The 27,905-nt window shown below is 47.5% G+C and overlaps 1 protein-coding gene across 1 annotated transcript in view; it reads right to left on the bottom strand.

The window, feature by feature from the left end:
• Window positions 1–27,905, bottom strand: part of EPHB1 (EPH receptor B1) — a 285,410-nt gene that overhangs the window by 59,639 nt on the left and 197,866 nt on the right. Inside the window, exons 7-10 of the mRNA XM_068545612.1 lie at window positions 23,664–23,826; window positions 19,919–20,027; window positions 19,016–19,080; window positions 6,744–6,866 (exon numbers count right to left, since the gene is read on the bottom strand). Coding sequence (XP_068401713.1) covers window positions 6,744–6,866; window positions 19,016–19,080; window positions 19,919–20,027; window positions 23,664–23,826 — 460 coding nt within the window. The remainder of the gene's footprint in view (window positions 1–6,743; window positions 6,867–19,015; window positions 19,081–19,918; window positions 20,028–23,663; window positions 23,827–27,905) is intronic.

The raw sequence follows: 27,905 nt of genomic DNA, 5'->3' as shown, positions 1-27,905 counted from the left end.
AGTGCCAGTGATTCTTAGCAGTTGTTCTCAAGGTGTGGCTCCTGTCCAACAGCATCAGCATCACCTGGAAACTTGTTAGAAAATGCAGATTTTCAAGCCCCATTTATACCCAGCTGGATCAGAAGTTTAGTCCAGGGCCCCGTGACTTGGGTTTCAACTTGCCTCCGGGTGATTCTGATGCCTGGTTCCAGTTTGAGAACCGTGGCCCTCAGGGCTGTCAGCTGAGTATCACTTTGCCAGTTCCTGTCACTGCCCTCCCGGACAGCTGCTGAAATTATTCCCTACAAGTTTCAGCTCCTTGACAAAGTGAGGAAGAGAGAAAAAATGGCTCAGCAGCATTAAATGCCTCAACTATTATATGTAAAATCAGAAGGAAATAATTTTCAATTTTTGAAAATGAAACATCCAGCCTGCCAGCAGGCGTTTCAAGCACTAGCTGTTGGCTATGTGCAGCGTGGCTCTACACACAATTGCAGTCTTCTTTATTTTTTTTTTAGCAGCATTGTGAAGTCACAAACTGCCTTAGGGAGGGAAAAAGGAAAGCAGAGCTTCTCGCTACTAGTTCAAGCTTCCACCGGAAAAGAAACTTTTAAAGAATTAATTTAAACTAGGTTTTTAAAGTATGATTTCCAGCAAGTTTTCACACTGTCCTGTGCAAGATAGGTTATGGCTAAACCAGGGATAGTAAAACCATGGCAGGCATTCCACCACCTCCTGTCCTTGCACCCAGGACAGACATTACTAATTGATTACAACCCTATTTCTCCTCAGCAGAGTTCCCCAGGTACCCATTACCAGGCTACTGGAGTTGGCAAATGAGATGGAATCTAATTAATAGCCACGGTGCCCACAATACCTAATACCTAGATGGTGAGAGTAAACCTAGTTTTCTCTTTTCTCATAGCTTCTTGTGGTCATTAGACAACCACATACCTAGATATTACTTATTTTCTTAATATAAGCAAGCACATATAATTAAAAATGCTAAATATCTTGGCCCTCATTGTTATCCTTCTTAAGGAAACAACTGATCATACTAGAATAGGAGGACCAGAGGATGGGACAAGGGTATTCTAGGAAGAACATGCTCTCCCCAGGGCATCTTTGTGGCACCACCATATGGGCATACTGAATTCTAGGAGAGTCCTGTCATTCCCAGCCAAGAGGCTTGGGTATTCCAAACTGCTAGCTAGAGTTTGCCATCAGAAGCAATGTCTCTATACTTAGCTGTCATTTTCCAGAACAGTGAAAAAAGTGGCAGGTAGTGTGGGAGTTACGTTCACCAGACTAAGATCAACCTTATCTGGGTTTCAGTTTTTGCTCTACCATTAACTCAGTCCAACCAGTAGCATGGCCTTTGGCAAGCTGTTCACTGAATGTGGATATCCTTACCAGTCTACAAATGCGTGCGCGCCCGCAGATGTGCACACACACACACACACACACAAACTAACACACAGGGCTAACAGGGCCATTATGAGAGTTGAATGAGACAAAGCTTGTAAAGTATGTACATGTTGAGTGCATGCCAGTTATATTAATCATCCTTACAGACAATATCTATTTGATTTGCTCCTCTGGAAACCCTTCCTGCTGTGACTCTCATCCAGTATGAGGCTACCCTCATCCTGCCCATCCTCGCTCTGAGTGAGCCCAAGAGAGTCAGGCTGGCAGGGGACTTTCTACCAAACCATCCCCAAGAAACACATCCTCTTCTTCAAAGAGAAATGGTGGGCCTTGCTGGCCCCATTCCATCCATATACATCACAAATTCTCTCTCCGCAGCTCTGCTCACCCAGCCCTCTCACCTCAAGCCTCTTTCCCCTTCACAGTAAGCCATCCATAGACATGCTGGATCAGCAGCTGCTGAGTCAGGGGAGGGTGTGTTTATTAATTAAAATACAACTGGCATGTGTCCCCCTGGATGACCCCTTATGGTGACACCTCTACCTATATTTTCATGCATTTGTCATGCTCAGGGCGGCTACATACAGTTATGTAGGTTGCACACTGCATGACCCAGGAGCACCATTCATGCTGTAGAGCCCAATTAGACATGGCAGCCCTGCTTTATGCTCTGGGCATGTCTACAGATCAAACCGATCAGAATGAAGCATTGGATCAGAACTCCACAGGTCAATTGAAGCTGACCTGTGAGTGACTCCTATGAGTCAGATTCATGGTTATAAAAAGCTGACATCCTCCAAAGATACCAGATGGCTGTCTGCCCTCTCTAAAGGGACTTCAATCATTCCCATCATCTGCAGGGAAAAGAGGAAGGATCAGCCTTCCTCACTCCACTAGGCTCCTTTCAGAGCACTGAATGACACCACCTCACTCAACCTCTCTCTAGTCTCTCTGCGTTCTCCCAGACTCCACCCAGTTCTCCAAATTCTTATCCCTGTTATGGTTTTCCCCCAAGGACATTCAACCATACACCACAAATATTTAACTGAGTACGTGAGTGCCACACCAGGCCAAGCATGGGACTCACAGAAGTACTTACGTTTCATCACTCCCATGGAACTTTGAGCACGGTGATAAAAGAGGGTCACTAAACAAGTAATTACATAATGATTAATGAGCTAATTATACAGTTGGCCCTTGAACAACATGGGTTTGAACTGCACAGGTCCACTTCTACGCAGAATTTTTTTCAATAAATAGGTACTACAGTACTACACTATCCACAGCTGGTTGATTCCAGGGATGTGGACCCATGGATACAGAGGGCTGCCTGTCAAGTTATACACTCAGAGTTTCAACGGCTCATGGGGGTCGGTGCACCTAACCCTTGTGTTGTTCAAGGGTCAAATGTAATTCAGTCCTCTTGGCTGGTGTCACACCTGGCTCACAGTGATTTGTTATTTATTCCTTTGTTCAATATCCTCAACAATTGTAGAAGAAACTTTGGAGGTTGGTGCCATTCTTCAACCTTATAGTTTTTAGATTTTACTCTATTGGCCTTTACTCGCAAGCACAACCTCCAGTCCCACACCCTGGGGGCCAGGCAGCCCCCCTCTCCCTTCAAGGTGTTTAACCTGATGGCCCTCGCTTCTGGCCACAACCTCCATGCCGTGTCTCCCCATCAACTCCAGCCACCAAGCCCACTGGTCACTCCATTCGCCATGTGTGGGTACATTCTGGTTTAGATGAGTTTACTCACTGCGAAGCAGCCTTCCTTTGCACCCTTGATCCCAGCATCGGCCATCTCAAAACTTCTCCACGTTTAAAAGCCCCATAACTGGTCTGCATGCCTCTGAGTCCTTACCTACCCTTTCCCAGCACCCCTTCCAGTCCAATCGAAACACAGGTTCATCAGGTTCTTCTCCCCCCTCACTCCTACCACCCGCCCTGCTCAGAAACCACCCCACTCGCCATTTTCTACAGGACAAAATCCATACTGCAGTCTCTGGATTGCTAAGCCTCAGCCTGATTCCAGACTTAATGCTTGATTCCTACCTTCAGGAAACCCCTCCCCAGCAGCCTCCTCTCAGCCTTGTTCTCAGAATGTGCCGCACAGAGTGTCAGCCCATCCACAGCCTCCAAGCCCTCAGAGGACTCTTCCCTGAGTCCTCTCCGGCCATTAAGCCTCTCCTCCTCCCACCTCCAGGGCTGCGTGTTCTCTGGTCCCTCATCTTAGCTCTCAGTCTCCTCCCCTCTCGTGGAGTGGGACTGCATCTGTGTTAGACAGTAACATATCAGCCAGGATTATTAGGCACTGAGTGTGTTTTCCAGAATCCACCACAGTCACAGGCTGTGATCTTCTTGAATTCTCAACCTAATCCCTCCTGCAACAAACATAGCCCTCTCCTCTGGATCTATTCTCAGCAGGAATGGGCCAGTTTTTCTGCAACCTCTTTGAAATTATCTTGCATCTTCTGGAAGGCCGGAGTGTGCTGGTAAGCATTCAACAACCAGCTCTCCAGAAAACGAAGAAACAAAGACCCCTGATTTGTAACATTTGCTAATTCTCATGGTGTAAATACTCCTTCCATGGTTAATGTCAAACTACCAACACAATGCCACCGAACACAGGGCTGGAAAAAGATGCACACAATTGGCTCCTGCGAAGTAGTGCAAGCTGGCTCCAGCACACCACTGCTGGAAGGTCATGGTCATTCCCCTCCTTATGTCATTTAGTTTTCCTCTTCTGTCTCATCCTCTCATGAGTTTCACAGAAACTTACTTTTTCTACTAGTTTCCATCCTTGAAAGCTCAGGCCAAAGGTGATCTCCTTTGTGAAGTCTTCCTGATGCCCCAACTCACTCCCAGAACAGGGAGCTAAACACTACTCTACGTTGGTCACAACCTTTGCACATACCTGTGTTGTGGGTTGTGTGAAATAGTGAGCATGTTACTGGCCTGTTTCTCCCCAAGACTGTCAGACCTCTGAACAGGAGAGTGTCTGTTCTTCTCCACACTCACATGCAAAAATTATTCAATAAGAGCTTATTGAGGGAAGGAGGGAAGGAATAGAATGAAGGAAGGAGCAACGATTTCTGATTCTTCTTCTCATGTTGTGTTACCATTTTGCAGCCCAGATTTGGTCCCCTGAGCCGAATCTGCCAGGTGGCTAAGGGAAATATTGCCAATTACACTGCATAAATGTTACCTTACAAAATTTTTTTTTTTAAACTCAACCTTCACACCAGCTCTTTTAGCACAATGTGAAGTCAGTCTCAGTGAGGCAGGGCGTGGGAGAAGCAGGAGTGGTGACAGAGAGAAAGAACCGGAGAGTGGAGAGAGGTTGACACCAGCCAGGAGTGTCTCCTGTTGAAAGTGCATCAAGTTACACATAGTGAGTTCATATCCCCAGGGATTAGCTCTGCGATCAGCAGCAACTGGGCAGAAGTCTTTATCCCAAGCTGCTGGCCACCTTATAAACTGCTACATGTATCAACCCTCCCCGGGATCAGGTGAGCCATGGTGGGGACTGAGCCTTCTCTGAGCAGAATGCACAAAAATGGCAGCATCAGCAAATGCTACCCAGCATCCAGCAGTTGGTGAGCTCACTCCAAGTTGCCACTCCCCAGCAGGGTCATAAAGTGAGAAGGCTCTTTACTCCTCCCCCGATAAAGTCGGGAGGGGGGCTGACGTGTGCTCTCTGGGATGAAATGCAGTCCAGAACACATTGCTCTAAGCACATGACATAAATAACAACATTAAAATCGCTAGCACCATTGCCACATGACATAACAATGAACAACGTGGAGGAATAGGATGCTGGACTGAACGTCCTCTCCCCCTGCCCAACACTCTTTCAAGTTTACTGGACAAGTCTGAGCCCCTATGAGTCATCAAATTTATCTGGAATCCAGCCTTCCAAGGCACGATCCTTAGGTCTGTCAGTGTCTAAGGGGGAACAGAAAATTATCTGCACAGAAGTGAAAGTCGTGGTTCAGTATTTAATGAAAGTCGATGGGAAATATGTATAGATTCATGTGAATCAGATTACGGTCAGCCTGCTGGAACACGTGAGGGGTTGGTAGGAAGAGAGTGGTGTGTCCTGATAGGGAGAGTCCCAGCACCCACCACGGGGATGCCATGAGGTTGGAGCTCTTTAAGAGGGAAATCAGAGCATGAGAATGGTGGCTTAATGGGGCAAGCTTTCAAATGTGACTTTCAATTTCACAGATGGCTTTTTGACCCCTCAGTGCATTAAGAGAGGCAGTGAATGGAAGGAGTGTGACTTTCCCCCTAAAGATAATATATGGAGTGGATGTCTGGAAGACTTTGACTAAACATATTTTATGGATTTTAAAATATTATTCGGAGAGGCAACCCCATGGCTCTCCAAATACTGACATGAAAAAAAGCACTTCCAGACATAGGGACTACAAAGAAGAATACAACATATGAGTGAAGAGATATTGAATAGTGGCTAATACAATTTAAAGAAGAAAAGAAGACAAAGAATGTTGTAGAAAAAAAAGTAGGAAAGAGGACACAAAGCAAACACATCTTTGAGAAGATTCAGAAAAGATAGCAGAAGGGGCAGTAAAGAGATTACTTCCAAAGGAATGATATTTTGGGACGTTTTACTCATTTACATCAATAAGACTGGATCCATTGCCCAACTGACTCAACTACTGATCCATTAAAGGAAGATGAAAATTTTAGATCAGTCTTTAGGTAGAATTTCCTAAGAGCATCTCAGGCAGTTAGCTTTCTGCCGGGCTGGGTTTCTATTCCAATGCAGGAAGATGGATGAGAGCACATGTTTTTTGGGAGAGAAATTTGTCTTGTATTACCATCCATATCGTAGATCTTTTGTTTATAAATATGGATATGGGTGAGCTTTCTTCTGGAAACAGTGGTCCCTCTTCAGTTTATCATGGTCTGCCTCCAAATCCATGTACATCAGAAAAGGAGAACTGAAAATGTGGGAAGAAATCTTGGCCCAAAGCCATGGAGATATGCGAATCAGTGAAGGGGATACTAGGTCCAGCTTCTAAAAATGTGTATTTCTCAATTGGTTACCCTCTTTCTCTCTCTTTATCTGCATTTGGTGGTCAATTTCCAAAGCTATTTCTGAATCTTTTTAGACTAGAGTTGACTTCTCTGCAATACCAAATAAGCTTGGACACCGCAAACAAGCTCCCCAGAAGATCCTTAGACACACATTGTAGATGGCTTAGACATATCTTCTGGGGAAAAAAATGGTAGAGAACACCCAGAACAAAGGGAAGAGGGTGTTTGGACACCAAGAGAACAGAAAGGAGGAGAGGGGAGAGCCATACCTGCTCCGATGACCTCTTCGATTTTCACAAAAGAGACATCAATCTCCTTGGCAAACTCCCGGACAGCTTCGTTGGGGTCCTCATAAGTGAAGGGGTCAATGTAGATCTTCATCCCTGGGGAGCCTTTTTGGAGGAGATAAGCAGGGTTAATGTCCCAAAGAGGACACGGTGGTCATTAAGCACTGGCTGATGTCCCCAGCAGTAAGGGTACGACTGGGGCGGGGGTGTCTCTCCTACACATAGGGCTGCCTCTCTTTTACTTGCCGGACCTCCCCATCTCCCTTCCCTCTGGGCCATGCTAGCCTGGTTCTCTGTCCTCTACTTCTCCTCTATATTTTCTTCTGTTTTTGAGCTCTTGATGAAATGTGGAGCAGATTACTTATAAATGACAGATCGGGACCAGTTCCCACACCGGGCACTCACAGAAGGCAAAGAAGCTGATTGATGCCAACCAAATGCATTAGCAGAAAAGTGGTGGTAAAATGGTAGGGCAGATATCAATATTTATCAACTTGACAACTTTCCTGAGTGGAGGCCACAGTTAAGGTTATAACTGACGGCTGTGTCCAGGGCTGGAAGAGGGATGAGGATGGATTTAAAAAAAAAAAGAAAGAAAGAAATTGCTATTAGAAAAACCTCAAGATAGGAGTGCCAAGCCAGTATACCAGAAGAGAAAATGGGAAGAGAAAAGCATAGAAAACACTGGGAGAGGAAAGAGCAAAGTCTACATAGAAAAAAATGAGGTGGAGTGAAAGAAAAATGGTGATTGAACCCCCATGCCTTCAGACACAGTGAAGTATGAAAAGTGAATAAAATGGTGAATGAGAAATACATAAAGGAATATGGACTTTGTCACTGATGTTTACAGTGGCAAGATAAATAGGTGTGCACAGGGACAAAATAGAGAATCGTCATTGCAGAAAAAATACATTCAAAAAGTGGAGAAGAGGGGACAAAAGAAAGGAAATGGAACCCAAAAACAAATGGATTCATCACAATGTCGCTTTTCACCGTGTTGGATGTGTCATTAGGCAAGAATGGAGATGGTTTTCCTGGGGGTGATGTGGTGGGAGGTGGGCTTCGAAAGCTGCTCAGCACGGTCTGGCATCGCATCCTTGGGAAGAGCAGCCATTTTCCCTGCCCGCCGCTGCTGTCTGGTTCGTGGAAGGGACAGGTCAGCAGGGCAGGCAGGTGTGCAAAAGCCCAAGTGCTGTGCCCACGGTGGAGGCTGGATCTCAGGTTCCCCGAGCTGAGCTCCTCTCAGCACACACTTCCCACCTGGCCACCGTGGCTTCTTCTCAGTGAGTCCCAGCCCTGAGCGTGTGGTCTAGTTTTGGCATCTTTCATCCCAAAAACTTCTGGTGACTCTACAGCTGCCCCGGATTAATGTTGCCGTGATCACCAATTCAGGCCAGAATACAATCCAGAGGGAGAAGGAAGATGCAGCAAACAATTAAAGGGGGATATGTTTTGAAAGCCAAAGAGAGCCAGGTGCTCTGACCAGAGGAATTGCTTCTTTTGAAAGCTGGGTTATTCCCAGTCATGAAATGAAAGCACTCCAAGCATGCTAGGCGGCTTGCTTTAGGGTGGTCAACATCATTCTAGAATGCTCTTTGAAAACTTGGGGATGACAACATTAACTTTGGAATCTGCTGATTGAACTTTGGACAAAGCAAATCCTCATCTTTATAATAGAGTGTTCTAATCCCTGGGGGGATGGAGGGAGGGAGAGAGGGGAAGAGAGAGAGAGAGAGTGGGAGAGAGGGAGAGTTTAATAACAGTGGACAAAGGGGAGAACAGAGCTGGAGGTTCATCCCTTTCTCCTTTGATCTGGAGAACAAGTGAAGTGCAAGAACGATTGAAACCACATAGAAAGTCTAACAACCCAGACCAGTATCTCCAGGCAGTCTCACTTTGGGTTTCTCCAGAAGCAACAGCTTGAGACAAGGTTTTGAAAGCAAGTGGCTTATCTGAGAGGTGATCCGAAGAAGTAGCCACAGGCGAGTGTGACAGGTAGGAAAGGAAGGCAGCCTATTAAAGGTGTGCTCTCAAGGCACTTACTGCCTTGGGGCTGTGAGTAATTGACACAGGCTTAACTCCCCACCCCCTAGGAATCTCTGAGACCCTATGCTTCAGAGTTGGCCCACCCTAGGGTGGAGGGAGCTGACCAAGCTCCGCACGACTCCCATCAGTCATTGGTTGAGGGCTGGCTGCCCTGCTGGGCAGGTGGGCGGGGAGACTCCAGGGCCTGAGAGGTGCTTAGGTGAAGAAACACAGATGCTTCAGGTGGAAGCCGGCTAGTGTGCGCTGGAGGGGTGAGCGCAGAAGACGAGGTCACCACAAAAGACCCACTCAAAATGCTACAGGGGCAGCAGGCCAGTGTCAACAACCTGTGAATTCTTCCCAGTTCTGGGCTGAAATGAGAGAAGTCTCAGAGCCCAGAGGCTGGGATCTAGAGGTGAGGTCAGAACCCCAAAGCCTCTCACTAGCCGGGCATTCTGAGGCAAGACCACATACATCTCTTATAACATTGTTTTCCTCTGCTGACGGAGGAGGGAACACCTTCTTCCTGGGGCGGCTGTCATATTAAGGACCATGTTGCAAGTGACATACTTAACACGGTGCCTGATGTACAGGGAGGGCTCACAAGCTGATATGCTCGTGATCATTATCGGTAAATTGTTCTAGGAAGTGTTTGGGGCGGTAGGAAGAGGAAGCCGGGGGACGGGCATGGGGGCTGGGCATTGGGGGGCTGTAAACCGCTTAGGGTTATATTAGTTACTTTAAAAATACCACCTTGTGATTTTGGATCAAGGGCTTTTAAACGATGTATGCTAAGCTGTCCTACAGGAACTATTCCATGGAAACTAATTAAACAATCTAGAATGTGCTGTAATGAATGGTTTGCAAGTAAAGACATATATAAGGATGAATGAGAGAGGGTTCTGAGTTAATGAGCTCCACAGATACTGGCCCCAATCAATTCTGGGACGGAGCTATTCCCAGAAGGTAGAGGCTCATCTCTTGATGGTGCCAGGATTCATTTAGGTCAGTGGCATCCGAGCAAGGGCATCTGCATGGGAGAAAGTTCATATTCTAATCACTGTGTGGTGTATTCACGGGCAGCTGTACTACCGCACTGGCTTGTGGAATTAAGGAGTGCGTGTGTGTGAGTGTCTATGTGTGTATGCATGTATGTGAGTGTGTGTATGTGTGTACAAATGTGTACGTGTATGAGTATGTGCGTGTGTGGGCACACACGGTGTCTCAGCTGCTGTTCTGGGCCAGGCAGGGGCTTTGGTCATCGCTGAAGCTTTTCACAAGAAGCTGAGGAGGTGGCACGGGGCCTAGACCTGGTGATGCAATGTCAATGTAGAACATCCTGCACCTATGCAGGGTAGGAATCAGTTCTTGTTTTCCCTGAAATTGAGGATACCATTGTTAGACTGAAGAAGGAAAACTGAAATCAGAAGTCTAACAAATAGTTCAAACTCAGTGCTTTTCCTCTGATGAGGGTCAGATAGGGCCAGTCTAGGAATGGCTGCGGGCAGGGTCCCTAGGTCCTAAGTCTGAAGAGTGATTTGGCCAAACACATGCACTAATGGCTCTCCCTGCATCCACCTCATCTCGGGATGACACATCTCTCCAGACCTCTTTCCCACATCACAGCTAGCCTTCTTCTAGTCCCAGAAGATGATGAGGAAAAATAAAATGTCTTCAGCTAGGCAGAACAGGTCATTTGTCTTTTGGCTCATTTTGTGTTTCTGCATAAATCCTGCATCAGCCTGTTCCTGCTCCCACTTGCCAGTGAGCAGTTTTTAATTATCAGGGAAATGGTATTTAGTGCAATGAATCACCAGACAGTGAACAAGGAATTCGAGTCAGCTGTGGAGTCGGGCACAGCCAAACGTTTGGAGACAGGGCTCAGAAAATGTTCTCAGATGGTGAGTGTTGGGGAAATATTATTAATGGCAGTTATAATAATATCAGATGTAATATAGCTCTATAATGTAAGACATTTTATAATGCTCTGTCCAATGCTTCACATTATTGTTAGTGTTAATATTATAATATTTATAATACCCTATAGTTTCTGATTATTTTCATCATTTTTAACATAGGTTACATACCTTTGGCACAAAAGTGGTATGTACAGATCTAAACTGATTGATGGTGCTGAGAGAGAGAAAAAAAAACTTCAATTTTATGATCTTCTAGTTTACTAATCTCTATTAAAGATCTGATTTGCAGATATGTTTATTCTTTGGTCTCAAAACCCATTTATGCTATGAGTGGGGTCACAGCCTGGACTGTTAAAGCTTTAAAGGACCATAGTCCCAGGAGATCTGCAAAATCTTAAACATGAACCAAGGCTTTAAAGGTATTAACTTTGGGGAGAAATGACTCAGCCATTATCCAGAGCCTTCTTGCATGGCAGGGAGCAGTCCTTGAAGCACAAGAAACTCCTAGGTATTGTTGGAGATCCTGTATCAGGAGATTAGTGTGCTCTCAAAAGGGAAGAGGCTGGGATAAATTTGGGCGATGCTGGCAGATTGTGGGGTGTAGCTAAAAAGTCAGCTTGACATGTTTACAAGTGCCAGGGTCTCAGGGCGGGATAGCATGGGCTGGTAAAGGGCCAGTTCTAAACAGTAAGTGACATTTAGGTATTAAAAGTGGAAGAAGATGGAACACTGCCATTCAGCCCTCTTGTGCATTCAGAAAGTACAAAATCAGTACCACGGACAGCTTGCGGGTCCCATGAGGGAGGCTTCAGGGTGCCAGGAAGAGCCCAGTGCCCTCCTGCTGGTGGAGGATTCCTAGAATCCCACAGTAGGGTCCGGAAAGCTAGTGCATAAATTAGGTTGTTTTCAGTTGTTGATAACTTGTGTCCCAGCAGGTTTGATGGAGCCATAGGAAAGGGGGACATCTGCCTCCTCATTCCCCATTCTGGATCCAAGGCAGACTTTGTCATATTCGTGACTCACCTAAATTTGGTCCAGATATCTAAGCACAAGAGGGAAGCTGTTTAGGGATCTGAACGTAAACTCCGATTCCTGGGAGGGACCTCATCCAGTCCTCTGCCTCAGAACTTGATCGCCCCCCTTTTTCTCAATGCTGACCAGACACCCAACTAGCCCTGTGCCAGGGACTGTGGGAGCTACAGGGAAAACAGAGCTCGTGGAGTTCTCAGGTCACTGAGACGTGAACAAACCGGGGAGCAGTGCCAGAGAGTCTAGAATCAGGATCCCACACCCGGAAACAAGCTGTAAGTGCTGCAGAAACCAGAGAAGACGGAGGACCGTGGGTGCTAGTCTTCAAGGTCAGAGTTCTAGAAGGACAGGTCATGTGGTCCTTCACTGAAGAGGGAGAAGCTTGAAGTGTCATGAGGCACAGCTCAGAGAGAGACCTGCCATTGTGCGAGCGGCGACAGTGTGGTCAGCTTGAGTGTGGAAGGAACGGGGGGGGGGGGTCTGAGGTGGAACAGTGCTAATGCACTAGTGGGAGGGCCTTGACTACCATCAAAGGCATCTGGATTGCTGCCATTGGACACACAGAGCCGACAACTGTGCCAGCAGCAGGAAAGGGATGTATTGAGAGCAAGGGAGTTCATTTCGCTGACAGCCCGCAGCACTCCCTTGCATCGTTGCGGGGAAGGGGCTGGAGGCTGAAAAAACAGCTCTGAGGTTGCTGCTGTAATTACGGTACAAGATAACAGTTTTTAAGCAGAGCATCGCAATGACAACAGCAGAAGAGGCAAAAGAAATTTCAAAGGAATAACTGACAGCACTTGGTGAGCAATTAAAGATGAGGAATGAAGGAAGGACCAGAAGAATCCGAATCAATGCCAAGACTTCCAGAATTAAGTGGTCCTATTAACCAGGTGATGGACTTTGGGAAGGAAACCCTATTGTTAGGGAAGTTTGCACATGTGGCTTTAGACTTTGAATGCATGGATGAAACATGCAAGGCCTAGAAGTCAGTCAGAAAACTCAGAATGGAAACAGCTGAAAGGCTGGATGTGGAGTGGTGGATGTGGTGGACACATGAGTTACCCAGAGCTTCACACAGTTGAAGCTGTTCATGTGAAAGGCTGAGGACGGGCAGTTTCTTAGAGCAAATCTACCAGGAAAGGTTGATGGGCACTAGAAACACTTTGCTCCGCCTGCTTGGGGTCAAGACCAGGACGATGGGTGGTTGTCTTTTTCCCTGAAAGAATGGAGGTCATGGGTGTCCAGCCAAGGCTAGAGGGAGAATCCAAGAGAGGGAGCCCCAGGGTGGGCAACAAGGCTGGTGGAAAAGCACCGAATCTGAGGAAGCTCTTCCTTCCACTTTCTGTTTGGGGGTTTCACCACATTTCAAGATTCGTTCTTAAAACCACAGTTATTGCCTAATATGTGTCTCCAAGAGAAGGAAAGTGGACCACAGGCTACTTGCTATTGAGGAAGGTATTTCAGGAAAAATAGTTTAACATCTCCCTGCTTCTTGGGTATCAATGACCAGGACAGGCAGGTCCTTCCAGGCAAGGCCCACTGTCTCTGGGCCACTGAAGTCCTGCCAGGAACCTGAAGGCAACAGTCTAGGAGCTGGGGACTCAAAGAGTTACCCTGGCTTCTAGAAGCTCTGGCTTTGAGCCAGCAGCAGACAAATGGGTGAAGCTAGCTCGTTAAATTTATTTGACATTTAATAAGCACTCACTGAACACTCAGCCACCTTTTGCACCTGGGGGCCTTTCCTCCTCTTCCCATAGGCCCTCATTTACTCATGTTCAGGTACTAATGCTCCTGTTACCTTCAGGAGAGGCAACCAAAATATCTATGGTCTGTGTCCCTCCTCCAGCTACACCTGACCTTCACCCTGGTGTCCAAAGGCGATTTCCAGTGCGCTGGATGCTGTGTCCTGTACGGTTCGGATATGTCCCTCCCACCCAGAGTCAAGAAAGCTGGGTGTAGAATCTTGGGTCGAATCAAGTCCAGTGTCCTACCTAAAGCAGGAATCCTCTCTACAACATCCTCTACAGCAGCCTTTACTGATATCTGTCTCTGCCAGACCAGAGAGCTTACCTCCCTCCCCACAAAGCAACCTGTCTCTGTGTGGACAGTTCCAGTTTGGGGGGCTGTTCTTACATTGAATCAAAGTCTGCCTACTTGGATCTCTCACCGATGGTTCCATTTAACACAACAAAGCACAACAACAGTATCACCTTTCTTTTGCCGTGATGGTGTCATGCTTGATTTTGACCCCCAGGTTCCTGCCTGGATTTCTCCAGCACCAAATCGGTTGGTGTCTCTGAGGTGACAGGTCAGGACTTGGCACACTCCATGGGTCGGCTGCTTTGTTGACAAAGTCCTTCTTGACACATGGGGTCCCCAGAACCAAGAACGTCCTTCTAGATGTGTTCTTACCAGCACAGAGGACAGCATTTCTGTGTATCACCTCCTCTGATCCCAACCTTAATTGTGACCACAGAGTCATAAAACTCTGGACAGGCTACTTGACTTCTCTGAGGCTCTGTTTCTTCACATGCAAAATCTACCTCATGGGACGGTTATGAGGATCAAATTAGTTAATTTAAAGTTACTGTGCTCAACATAATAAGTGCTCAAATTGGAGGCTTTTAGGAGTATTATTCTGCATTAGTAACAGTGCTTAGCCTTTTTTATCAGCTTTTTCTCACTCCTATTAGGCATGTGATCAACTAAGTACTGAAACTTTTCCATACAAACAGATAGCAAGTCAGGTGTCCTCCTTTTTGTACCGCTTTATTTTTGTTTTAACCAACACTAGCTTCTAGGTTTATCCCTCTAACATTTTGTCTTGCAGATTTCAAATTAGCATTCAAAGCTGTTGTATAGTTCTGAATTTTGATTCTGTCTTCTGTGGAGTTCCTTAAGCCACCCAACTGTTACCTACAAACTTGATAAGCATCCCTAGGCTTGCACTTGACTCATGAATTTAAAAAAACAATCAAACAAACAAGAGATTGAATTGGATGAGAACTAGAATAAAACTGGTGACTTCCTTCCTGGCTGACAGACTCACTAACGCACCAACTTTTCGTATGACGACCAGCTCTGTACCCACTTTACAGTGCTTTCCCATGGGAGATCATCAAATATTTTTGCCAAAGTAAAAATCCACTACATATACAATTCCTCTTGAATTTACTAAATGCATAACCCTAGTAAATGAGATGAGGTCCCCATAACTTTTCTTAACAATCCTGTGTTCTTTCCCAATGATCACTGAATTTAGTTTCAGAACCCATCTGCTTCCCAGTCTCTTGAGCATTTGGCAGGGATCAAGCTCACCCTCCTGTTCTGTGGTCCCTGTGTTCTGTCCTCTTGTCCTGTGTGAAAATTAGTGTGTTTGCCAGTCTTATGGTCTTTAGACACATATCTTATTTGTTTTTGCTTTTCTCAAAGCTTAACAAAAGTAGCTCGGTGATTATATCTGCAGTTGCCTGTAACAAGGAGATGATTCTGTTAGGGTTGCTTTCTGAAAGCCCTTGACCCTTTACCAAGCCCTTACCTTCTTCTCTCCCCACCCCTGCACACTCCATCCATCTCAGAAATCAGTGCAGTGTCAATCACCATCAAGTGTATAGTTGTCCATCCAAGCCCCATAAGTACCTGGTAGCATTTCCAAAATGTAGCATCAACTGGAACTTTTCTAAAGATAGATTACCCAGCCTACCCTAGCCCACCTGGATCATCCCATCCAGGCAATTTTTAGTCAGCCAGCACCTTTTGCGGACTGGCCCATGGAAACCATGAGAACACTCCATCTGTCTGCCTCTTCCCCGACATGGGAAACCCACACTCCCACCCACCCTTGAACATGAACCACAGGTTCCCAGGCTCTTCAGCCCAGCATCCAGCACCACATCCATGCACTTTCACTTCCCTACCTGCCTTCCCTCTAGTCTCTTTCACCCAAATCAAATCCCCCTCACAAGTCTGTTCTCTGTGCTGCAGGCTCAGAGCAGGGATGTAAGCCAGTGCCCTAGGGAGCACTTGGCATTCTCAAATTGACCAGATCTGCCAGGGCTTCACGGACTAGAGAAGGTATTATGTTTGCCAACATTTCTGTTATGTCTCCTTCAGCCTTTGCACCAGCTTGAAAGGCAGGTCTGCGAGGGCAGGGGCCACTGACCTCTGTATGTGGCCCTATGCCCTCCCTGCCTGCGGGGAAGAGAGGCAGGGGCCCCCTCTGGTACTGATGAGTGAGGCTGGGGAACTGCTGCAGGTTTCTGTCCCTCCCAGGGCAGGAGGCACTTAGATGTCCAGGTTACCATCCACGTCCCACAGTGAGGTGCATGCATGTGGATGGCCCAGGAATGGTTATGTGCACACATTCACATCAGGTGCATCCAGCTTTCTGCCTCCTGCAATGGGATCCAGAGAGGGGACCAACAAACCACCAACTAGGACTTCTGAGATTAGTCCTCACCCCATTTTGACTTGCTCCTGACCACCAGCCACCTTGAGCCTCTGCAATATGGTAAGATCATGGGCTCTGCAGCCAGGTTTAGAGGGTGTGTGGTCTACCTTGGCCACCCATGAGTGGTGAGACCAGGCAAAGTCATGTCATTAATGTCTGCCACTTAGAGTGGTCGTCAGGGTCAGAGGGATTGAAATGAGCCTCCAGAATAAAGTTTCCAATGCACCGAGTAGGCTTTCCATAACTAATTACTCCTACCCTCCCCCATCTCGGGCCAGGCCCATTCTCCACTGGAGCCTTGAGTTTCCTCTTCTGCTATATGCGTGCTGAGTCTTCTCCCAGCTCCACAGCCCTTAGACTGTCATTCTCCAACAGTAATAGCTTTAGTCAGAGTGATGGATGTCCGTGGGAGAAAATGCACTAATGCAACTCAAAGCATGAGGCTATGAGTTTAGAGAACCAGAGTGCAAAGAGGAGCCAGGTTTCGGGGACTGGATAAAAAGAGAACAGTTATGAATAGGAGGAAAGAGCATTTATAAAAAGGAGAACAGATTTAAAAAGAAGACAGACTTCTAAGGCCAAGGAGGGAGTGAACTCTGGTCCATGAAGAACTCTTCGTTCCCGGGTCCCACCCTCACTGGTTGCAGCAAGGCCTCTGCTACCGCAGACTGGGTGGTGGGTTTTCTGTGGACCCTGAGAGCCAGGGAAGCCTCCTTCTGTTGGCCTTAGAGGGGACAGAGTTCCCCAGAAGCAGGCTGTGAGCACTTTGGGAGCAGACCTCTGTGCACGTGGGTGCCATGCGGCGGCCCAGCCAAGCCAGCCCCTCCAGAGCAGAATGGTCACGTCTGAGGTTGAAGTGCCCAAATAGGCAGCAAGATGCATCCCAGCTTGATGCTTAGGGACTTTCTGTACCCCGACTAAGGGGTGGTGACAAGGCTTAACTTACATCCCTTTAAAAAGGGACATTCTCACCTTTGGGCGTCTCTAGTCTTCAAAATGGCACTCCTCCTTTTGAACCCAATTTTGTGTCCTCTGCTTTCAAGCCCACAAGGCCATCTTTAAATGTTTCATCCAGAGTTCAAAGGATGCCAAATCTGAAATAGACTTTATAGTGGCTCTCAACATGGCCAAGAGTCAGCCCAGAGCAGGGAGGCGGGGCAATGTCAGAATCCCGAGAGGCAGAGGCAGGGAGGCAGGGCAGTGGAGAAAGCCCTCCAGGTAATTCTGATGCACCCTGGAGGGGGCACCTTCACCTAAGAATCACAGATAAATCAAAGTCTCTGTTCTTAGGAAGCTAAGGCCCTGCCTGGAAGGGAAATGCACCGGTTACTATAAGAAAAATCATCTGTAGATTTTGCCGTGAGGTGCAGAGTCAGGATGTGAGGAAAGGAGAGAGAACACATTCAAGTTTCCCCTCTAAAACCAGTGATGTCTGGTTAAAATGGAAGCCCAACTTGCCTGCTGGGGGAAAGAAAGAAGGGTAAATGGGACTCTGAGTGTTGCAGGATCTGTGCCTATAGCCTTAGAAGGGGGCTGCTCTCCCAAACCCTCGCTCCCCATTTGTGCTCCGGATCGTGGGAGCTGCCTGGACCACCGTGGGGGCCTCAGCCGGTGCCCAGCCCGCAGACCTCTCCCAGCCATGACGGCAGAACAGCAGCCCAGCTGCCAGGGGCTTGGTCCTCTACAGACCCTTGGCAGGTTCTTGTTCTTGGATTGAAAGCCCCCGGGGAACAAAGCCATATCTACAGAGTGGCCTTTGTGCCGCTCCAGCCAGCATCGACCTTGGCAATGCCCGAACACGAGCCCCTCGGTGGTGAAGCTGCCATGGGAGCATCCTGGCATCACTCTCCTGCCTTAGGTGACCTCAGGTGAAAACTTTTGCCTTGGAGCCCATTTCCACTCCCAGAACCGCCCAGTGAAAGCCAGCTTAGGATGTGTGTAGACGGAGCCTGTTTTGCGTGCTCACTGCCCAGTGAACAGGGAGAGGGGGCAGGCACAGCCACAGCAGGACTGAGGTGAGATGCAGCTCACGGTGGAAGCCTGGGACAGAGAGGGCACAGCACACAGTGCTGGGGCAGGTTTCTGAGGGCGTCCGTGGAATTCAAAAGGAGTTATTTAGAATCAGAGTGTGTCTGCTGTAAAGATCTAAGCGTTCTGCTTTCTGGACTGAGTGGGACCTTTGCAGATCCTGCAACGTTGTCATTACACAGATCAAAGAATAATCCTGACACAGGCCTTTATGTTTCACGTTGGCGAGGGGAAATTTTAGTTATAAAATATTACATTTAGGTTTTGAAAAAAAGAGAGTAGATAATGAGTGAGAAAAACTTTTAAAGGCACTGCTTAAAAGAAAACACTTGGGAGATATCCCAACACTTTGGCCTCTCGGGCTCTGCTATCTTTTTAATTCCCTACACTCGTGTTCTCTGGCTTATCTGTGAAGTTGGTTAACACATTCCCCAGCCGCTCCATTGGATAAGATAAGGCAGAAGATGTTAATAGAGAACCCTCCGTCTTTTCCCACTGGGTCTGATTTCAGGATTCATTGACTTGCTAAACCCAATCTTCTCCCTGCATTCCATGTCCTCTATGGGCTTATCAATGCAGAAGATGATCTACCCGCCAGGCATCCAATGAGTGCCCACAACGGGCAGACACAGATGGGGTGAGCAGCCTCGGTCCCTGGGGACCCAGCCTCTGGGCGCTGGGGGCCGGGAGGGGGCTTGTGATTGGGACCGGCCAGTCTGGCTATAAGGAGCCGTCGAAGCACTCGCCTGCTCGACTCAGTGGTTCTCCGGGGCTCAGGTGGTAGGTGTCTACTTTCTACTCACCTCGGCCTGTGCTGTAATGCTGGAGCTTATCACTGTACACAGCTTCTTTGCTGTAAGCCCGTTTCCTGTGGACACAAGGGAGAGGAGCGCTCTCAGCTGGGGTGCACCCCGACCACTCTGCTCCCGGGCCTCCTGCCCTGATGGGGGCTCACCCAGGCATCTCGTGGGGTTGGGTACTGCAACTCTCACTTCAAGTGGAGCTCCTGTCGTGGCCAGCATTCTGGCTTGACCACCACCTTGGGCAGCTGGGTCAAGGTCTTTCAAGTCAAGGTCTCTCAGAGGCCGGGCAGGGCTGTGCGTCTCCATCAGAGCTTGGTGCAGAGGCTCTGGATGACGCCTATTAGCACTCTGGCCGCACTGCAGAACTTCTCGGGGGGGGGCAGCTGAATCTGGGCTAACCACCCAAGGCAGCAGCAACAGTATTAAAAATTCACAAGGCCTTCAGGGCCTGCCCTCCTGCAGACATGGAGCTCCTCGTTTCCTCCCCGGCTCCCCTCCTGCCCCACTGCTCCCTGCGTGAGGGTCCTAGCTCTGTAGCCAGAGGACGGGCTGCGGCACAGGGCGTGATGCTCCAGTGGGTCAAGTGAAATTTTGTAACTGTCACTCCAGGAAAACCGTTGTGTGTAGGTGGGCTAAACGTCTTGGCTAAAATGAGGTTTGAGGATGAATTCTCAGAGCCTTGCCCAGCTCTTACAGAGAATTTTATCCCAGGCACAGAGGAAATAAATAATCTGGAGAATTCTAGGCTGCCTGTGGACGGAGATGGGATGATGAGTGTGGTGAGTTTGACGGTGCGTCCCTGAATGGTCAGGCCCTGTCCAGTCTGCATGACGTGGGAGGCGTCCACAAGCGGGGCTTCCTGCGTCTAAGGAGAGCAGGTGGGAGCAGGAACGGGGGGCCTACCTGCTGCAGACGATGGAGATGGCCACCAAGGACACGACGAACACGACCCCAGCCGCAGCCGAGCCAGCGATCAGGGGCAGCTGCTCACGCAGCTCAGACTTGTAATCGTCTAGGTGAGAAAGAGGCATTAGAAGTTTCCTGTATGCCCTTTGCATAGGGCTGGTACTCAGTGATGACAACAAAGACATTAGATAGATAGATAGATAGATAGATAGATAGATAGATAGATAGATAGATAGATAGATGATAGATAGATGATAGATAGATAGATAGGTTCTATGCTTCAGAGCTGTAAGCCTGACCCAAACCAAGAGTAATCTTTAAGTCACAAATAAACAAAAACAACGAAAACCAAATGACAGTGTCAACAATAAAGGCAAAACAGCAGTGACAGAGGATCTCAGAACTAAATTGATGACACTGGTCCCAGGGCAGAGGTGATCCGATCTACACGCCCTCATTCGGAAGGTCTCTCAAAGGTCTGTCAGCCACATTAAGGATACGTCTAATGGGGGGAATGGAAACCACTGCTGAAGTACCTTCTAAAACACAAAGTTGCTGAGATGCAGCCCAGTCAACAGACCCGCTGAGCAGAGGTTTAAGAGTATCTGCAGCCAGCCGGCACCGCACCCAGTGCTACAGAGGATGAAGGAAATGCCAAGAAACAGCCCAGCACTCTCAAGCTCACTCTCAAGAGAATGGGTCCAGGCTTCTGCTGGTGTTAGAACCAGGCTGTATCACACGGGGGAAGCGGTTGCCTGCCAGTCACAGAGGCAGACAGAGCTCGCCCAAACCCTGGCTTTACCACAGGGAAGCTTGGTGATCTTGGACAAAGCATTTAGTCTCTCTGACTCTCAGACTTCTTATCTGTTAAGATAAAGTTTTTAATCAGATCATGTGACATATTTCACAGTGTTTGATCTATCACAGATGTCCTTAATACGAATTCTCTTTTCCTTAATCCATATAAACCACTTGGCCCAGTGGGCTATTATTATTATTGTGGTTATTCTCTCACTTGGTGTCAAGGAGCCATTATCGAATGTTCGGGACTGAGGCAGACGGAGGTCAAGCTAAGTATGTGCTATTACAAGTAGGGTAGCCGGATATAGTGAATAAAAGTATGGGCTGGCTGGTTAAATGTGAATTTCAGATAAACAACATATAATGTTTTAGTCTAAGTATGACCCAAATATTGCATGGGAGATACTTAGGCTAAAACCTTATTTGTTGTTTATCTGAAATTCACAACATTTAACTGACCATCCTGTATTTTATCTGGCCCCCCTAACAATAATTCCTCTTGAAGTGAGGTTCCCATGCCCTGCATCAGAATCACCCGAGCCCGATTGTTAGACCTATTTCCAGGCCCCTCAGACCTACTGTATCAGAACCTCTGGGTGAAAGGCAGGGTATCTGCGTGCTTACCAAGCACTCCAGGTGGTTCTTAGGAACCCTGATGTTTGGGAACCATGTTTCAACTCTGTGTGTGGAGGATGAGATTTCAAGAGACAAGGATGTTGTTCTTGAAGTCTCCCACTCTCTAGAAATCAATTTAAAAGACTGAAGGTAGAGTTTCAGTTTCCCTCTGCTGCGAGCTTTTTGTAATATGTGTGTTTTAAAAAAAAAATTTGGCAAAAAATAAAATAAAATAAAATTCATGTTAATTTAAAAATTTCTAAGCCATGTGACCTTCACCTTTTCCAACTAATTTCTAGAGAGTCAGAAGCTTCGAGAACCAATATCCTTGGGTTTAGAAGTCTCCTTCTCCACCCACAGAGTTGAAGGATGGTTCTCAAACACTGGGGTGCATAAGAATCACCCAGAATACTTGGTAAACATGTAGATACCCTGCTGTATAAATGGGTTTAAAAAAAAAAAATGAGGCGACCAAGTCAAAAGTTAGCAGGTTGTAGCTAAGAGCAGCCAGGACCACAGCGGCTCTGCCCCACATGGAGGTCACCTGCCCAAAGCATGGTCACTGACCCTGGGCGGTATCCCACAGGTCCTGCCTGCCCCAATGACCCTATCACTGACAACCTTCAGACTCACCTTTGTGCTGCAGGGAGGCCTGAAGCCTCAGTGAACATAATTACTTCCAATGTGTGAACCTGAGTCATTAAGATAAATACTCTCGAATTTGGCCACTTACCAGAACTCTCCTACATCCAACCTCTGTTGAGTTTACAAAACTTAACTGCCAAATGTAAAAGGAATAGCCTTCTTGGGAGAAATTTGTTACTTCTTGATTTGTCTAGCAGAACTGCCAAGAGACCAGTACTCAGAGCATTCTGAGTTTGGGCTTTTAATCCTGTGTACCTCCTGATGCCAAAGTGCCCATAAATCTAGATGGTAAGTGAGGTGCAAAGAGGGGAACAGAATCCTTAAGGAACCGAAGACAGCCTGTGTTCTTTCATACCAGCAGTATTATTCATCTGGATAAACTGGCTCACCTTTCTACCCTAGCTCACCATCCTCAAAATATGAACCAAAACTCATCTAAAGTAAACTCAGAGCTGGCTGCAAACTCTCATCCTACAAAGGCCAGACAGCTCACATCAAAGCATCCAGGTACAGATCAATGGGAAGTGGGGGGCAAGCCCCCAGCTCAAGGCAGAGTCCTCACACTAGGCTGCCCACCAGCATTGGCTTCTCTTACAATTTTTCGTAAGAAAATGGATATTATAATTTTTATATAAAATCATTTGATTTTTAAATCTTTCTGATGACTTTTTAAATTGTTTCAAAATATAATATGGGTCAGTAGAAAACCTCAAGCCCTCTTAAGGGCCTCATCAGAGAGTGCTGGCCTAAAATAAAATGTTATGTAAGGGCAGAGTGTTTTCTATGTAATTTAAGTAATAAAGGAAAAATTAAAGGCTTTCAATTTGTGACGCTGGGAATAGAGTGACACCTGGGAAACTATCAGGACACAGCTCAGCAATGAATGAATAAATATAGATAGATAGGTGGATAGATAGTAGATAGGTAAATGAATACATACACTACGGTAAGTGGCTAAGGTAGAGACAGACACCCATACACAAGGTTGAGGTTACAGGGAATTGGATTTTCATAACAATTAAATGAGGAGGTCTCAGAGGACCGGGGGAGATTGTTAAAACAGAGAACTAATAAAGCTCAAAGGTGGAAGTATTTTTGGTGACAGATTGTGTGGCCTTGGGGATATTTCGGAAACCAGTGGCCATGCTCTCTGGAGACGCCTCAGCAGGACCTACTGAGGGTCACATATGAAGCTGCTTCAAATATTCTGAGACACGTGGGACAGACAGCCACTCCCCAAATTGTGTCCCTCTGTTTTCTTTCTGGAGTCCTCGGCTCATGCAATGAGGCTGCGTGTTCAGCTCCCAGCCACCAGAACAGAGTGAAGTGGGAGTGAGGGTGAAACAACACAGGCACCAGCAGAGGCATACTCTTGAGTTCTGTGTGCGTCTCACTGCTGTGCAAACGCAGGCCAACACTTGGGGGCCTCTGCGCATGCGGGGTACATAGACCTTTCCAAGGCAAATCCACTAGCTATTGAAAAACGGGCCAGACTTCAGACAGATGCCCTGCCTAGTGAATCGAGGCGTCTACACGGCCCTACCGGGGACAAACACTTCCTTGGGAATTCCACTGGAATCCAGTTAGCAGTTGGCATTTTGGCTGCGAGTACAGCCTTGCGGGGGGCTCTTCTCTCCTCCAGCGGCCTGCCCTGTGCCCAGGTCACCGGCCTGCCTCTTACCATCCGTCAGAGTCTGGAAGCACATCTTGCCGCTGAACTTGCCGTAGCCAGCCACGGTGCGGGCGCGCACCTGGACCACATATACCATGCCGGGCCGCAGGCCATCGATCCGCGCAGTGTTGGTCTGGCTCCTGGCCATGGAGGAGTTGAACTCGTTGTGTTCCTGCAAAAGAGCAAGGGGAAGAGGTGGGCAGCCTGCTCCTAAGCATGCGGGCCCCTCAGTTCTTGGTCCTGCAGACCTGCTAGAAGTTGTTCCCAGCCCCAAGCCATCCCTCGAAACAAGGACAGACTGGTCTGGACCTAAAGAATGCCAAATCAGCTCTGGACCATGTGGTGGTGTGCTCTGAAGAGAGGGGTCTGAGCGAATGGCTGAGCTCTCACGGACTGGCAAGGGGGACACAGTCATTTTCTACTCCTCCTCCGGGGTTCAGAGACAGAATCACAAAGCACATCCAGATTTGCAAACCCACTCTGATCTCTGACCTCAGCAGAAGCGAACTGGGCCACGTTCACACCCTACCTGCCTCTCTCTGTGTTGCTTCTGCTGAGTCCTAGTCTTTCCTCTCCTAACTCAAGATCTTCTCGGTCACTCTGCACAGTGGCTATTCTAGATCACTCCTTAAGGGCCCTCAAGTCCTTAGACAAATGGCTTTGTGTCCGCTCACTCCGCTGAAAACTTGAGGCTGTTCTGGACTACCCGCTTCTGCCTTCGCTTTGGTGTGTGTCCGTCTGGGTCCCCATAGTCTGAGTTCCTCTCCACCAGCATTGAGGGAGGACATGCCCCTTCTCCTGGAGAGCAGGGCCTGTGTCCTCACCTCTCCCACTATCCAGGGTGTCAGCCCCACCCTCCTGTGTGTCACTGCCTCCAGCACCTCTGCCCTGCCCTCTGCAGTCCCTGTTACCTGCACACGTGTGTCCTCTGGCATGCACAGACCTTGCTTGGGTCTCTTCCTTCTGACCCTCCCATCCACCGTGAGTGCCCTTAAAGGGTCCTTGCTTTTGCTCTCCTTGCTGCTGATCTTGTGTAATATATGGTTTGCACCTGGACTTTTGTAGCCTCCCATCTTTTCTGCCACTCCCTCCCTACCCAAACTAAACTTCATTTGTAAAAAAGATCTCTGACTCCCTAAAGCTATTATCAGATAAAGACAAAACTCCTCAATCTCAGTCCACGGGTCTTTCATAACAAAGTCAGTTCCAATCTCTCACATTCCCCTAAGTCGCCAGCTTGCTGCCCCTCCAGGTACCACAGACCTGGCCACCAGGCCTTCGCTTAGGCTGTTTTCCCAGTTTGAAATGCCTCTCTCCAGGCCTCCTCTGCAGTCTCCAGTTTCCTTACGCCTACACCCCTCAAGGCCTCTTCTCCTAGAAAAGCACCCCTCACTATTCCAGCCCATGGACTCTCTTCACTGCTGCCCTTCATCCTTCCACCTCACCCTCAGCACTTTCGTGAACACCATTCCTGGTCTCTAATTATTTCCACGTGAGCATTGTGGAGATGGTGGCTTATCCTCCAGTGTGCAGGCACAGAAGTTTGGAGTCTGGGTCTGCCCCTGTTTTGCACCATGAATCTTAGAGCAAAATGGCAACATTAGTGAAAATGAAGATCTTGGGTCACCGAGAAGGAGGTCCCGAGTCCCACGTACAGATCTAGGGCACTGTGACGAGTTCTAGGCACAGCAGTCCAAGAGGCATGGTGACAAATGAGAGGAAAGCTGATGACCAGAGGTCTGTAAGCCACATCCTTAGTCAAAGGACAGAAGAAACATGGGGAGTTGAACCAGGACAAAAGAATACAGCCCCATGATAAGAAATTACCATGGTCTTAAAATATGAAAAAGTCTACTTTGCAGAGGCAGAGATGACTGGATGTGTAATCATTCATTCATTTGGCTAGGTGGTCATACTGATGACACACTACCATGTGCTGGGCACTATACAAGGGCTGCAGGTACCAGGGCATGTTCCCTGCCCTCGGGTATGCGACATCGTGTGGGGTGGGGCCAAACACAAACAGAAGATGACAGCAGTGCTGAGTGAGTGACTTGGCAGAGGTCAGCTCAGGGGGTTCCCCAGCCTAGAGTGACAAGGCAGTTGAGAGGGGCTCCGAGAAAGGGTGACATGAGTGAGTCATGGAAGAGGAAAGAAATTAGCCCCATGGATGAGTGAAGAGAGTGAGAACTGAATAGAATATCCCCTGAGAACAGGATAAAACATGGAAAGGTGAGGCCTAAAGGACTTCAGGAGCCTACAAGTGAGTGGGCATTTCTGGAGCGTAAGGGGCGTGGGGGTGGTGATGTGTGGCTTGGGAGCAGTTGTAAGCGACTCCAGGTTAGAGGCCAGAGCAAAGAGACACTTGAACGTTACAAAGAGGCCCACGCTCACACTAAGTGAGGTGATATCCATTGGCCTCTGGGAGAGACGGCCTGGGGAGGGACCACCTGTCCATCATTTGATCTACTTAAAAGGTAGGTGGATGTCCCCCCTCCCCAACCCAGCCCCCACCAATCAGGGATTCAGCAGGAAGAAGGTCGTCCACTCTAGAAGGGATGCCATCTAGAATGTTGGTCATTACTCTCTTGACACACTGGAGATCTGAAACTATGAAAATCATAGTCTACCTTACGAATTAGGACGAAATCCCGTTGCTACAAAATCCAGGTGGCTGCCTGAATTCTCTGGTTTTACTGGAATCAGATGCAAGTGTGCACCGCTTGAAATAATTGAAGCATTGGCTGGGCAGCTCTTTTACTGAAAAATGTGTTCTGGTATATTGGCATTTGGATTGTGAGGACCAAACATTAACCCATAATCACTTTATCGTCTATGCATCCTTCAAGAAGTTCAATGATTAAAATGAGTATCAGTCCTTGTTCTCTCAGAACCATTAATCAGCCTCAGGCAAACAAGTGAGAGTGAAGAGCAGGGTTGCTTTTTGTTGTTGTTTTTCTTTTTTTTTTTTTTTTGGTTGCTTATGACTGATTTCATAAGTGTATGGGAGACAGAGGCTGCAGCTGTTGAGGGCAGAGACCACATCTTCTTTCTCCATCCCCAATGCATAGCACAGGGCTTTCCCTGCCTGAGTGCCCAACACCTCAGTGCTAAATGAATGAATAAACAGCACAATTTGGACCAGTCATTTTAACCCATCGATGGAGCACAAGACATTGCCAGAGTCTGAAAGAGTTCCTATGAGAAAATGATCCTAAATTTGAAGGGTAGAAATTCCCAAGGCCTAAAGCATCCCCTTCTCACCTAGACAGTTAATATGAAGGGCGAGTACAGGTCTAAACACTTAATCATTAAGACAGCCGAGAGCAGCTGTAGATGCTCTTCCCTTGGTTTGCCTACAAGCGCTGATGCCAGGAGTGAAAAGTGCTACAAGACAGTAAACAAGAGGGAATGATGAATGGAAACGTATTAACATGGGGAAGGAGATGAACATGGGAGAGACCCTGGAAGTGTCATCAGCTCGATGGCATCTGAGCTCTCTATTAATGAGCTGTTGCAGGAGATGAAAGCCTCATTGATTCTACTCACAGCGCTGAAATTGAAAGGTGTACCAAGCACAAACAAGAGTGTGATATGGAGCAGGAGACCTGGGCTTGGAAAACTACGGACTATGGCCAGCTACCTGTTTTTGTAAATAAAGTTTTATTGGATCCCAGCCATGCCCATCTATTGACATCTATTGCCCATGGCTGCTTTCCTGCTACAAAGGCAGAGTTGAGTAGTCGGGGTAGAGACTCTATGGCCCACAAGCCTAAAATATTTACTACCTGGTCCTCACAGAAAAATGGTGCTGATTTCTGGTTTAGAAGAAGTAGCGCAGGATGGAGGAATGATGAGTTCTGTTTCTTTGGACTGAATCCAGGACATCTACTGGGCTGAGTTCTACTTGTGTTTGCATCTTCTTAAGACCAGGATTCCACAGCCTTGTGGAGCAGGGAGGGAAACCATTCTGGTTACAAGCATTTGGATTGAAAATTAAGACACAATCTCTTATTTCAGGGGGCCATGCTAATTTTCAGATCCTCAGCATCAGCACAATTGCATCCAGTCCTACACTGAGCTCAGAAATATACTGAAATATAGTAAAAATATCTATAGTTCTAGTTCTGTGGTTCTCTGGCTGTGACCTGTGAGGTCATGGGTAAGTCATTTGACCTTTCTGTGACTTAGTTCTATCATCCATAAATTGGTTATACCTGGCTTTCAAGTATCTTTCTTTTATTTCTTTTA

The sequence above is a fragment of the Eschrichtius robustus genome, chromosome 6, assembly GCF_028021215.1.
Source record: "Eschrichtius robustus isolate mEscRob2 chromosome 6, mEscRob2.pri, whole genome shotgun sequence".
In the NCBI taxonomy this organism is placed as follows: Eukaryota; Metazoa; Chordata; class Mammalia; order Artiodactyla; family Eschrichtiidae; genus Eschrichtius; species Eschrichtius robustus.
The sequence above is the reverse complement of the archived record's forward strand: the minus strand, read 5'-3'. Positions and strand labels throughout refer to the sequence as shown.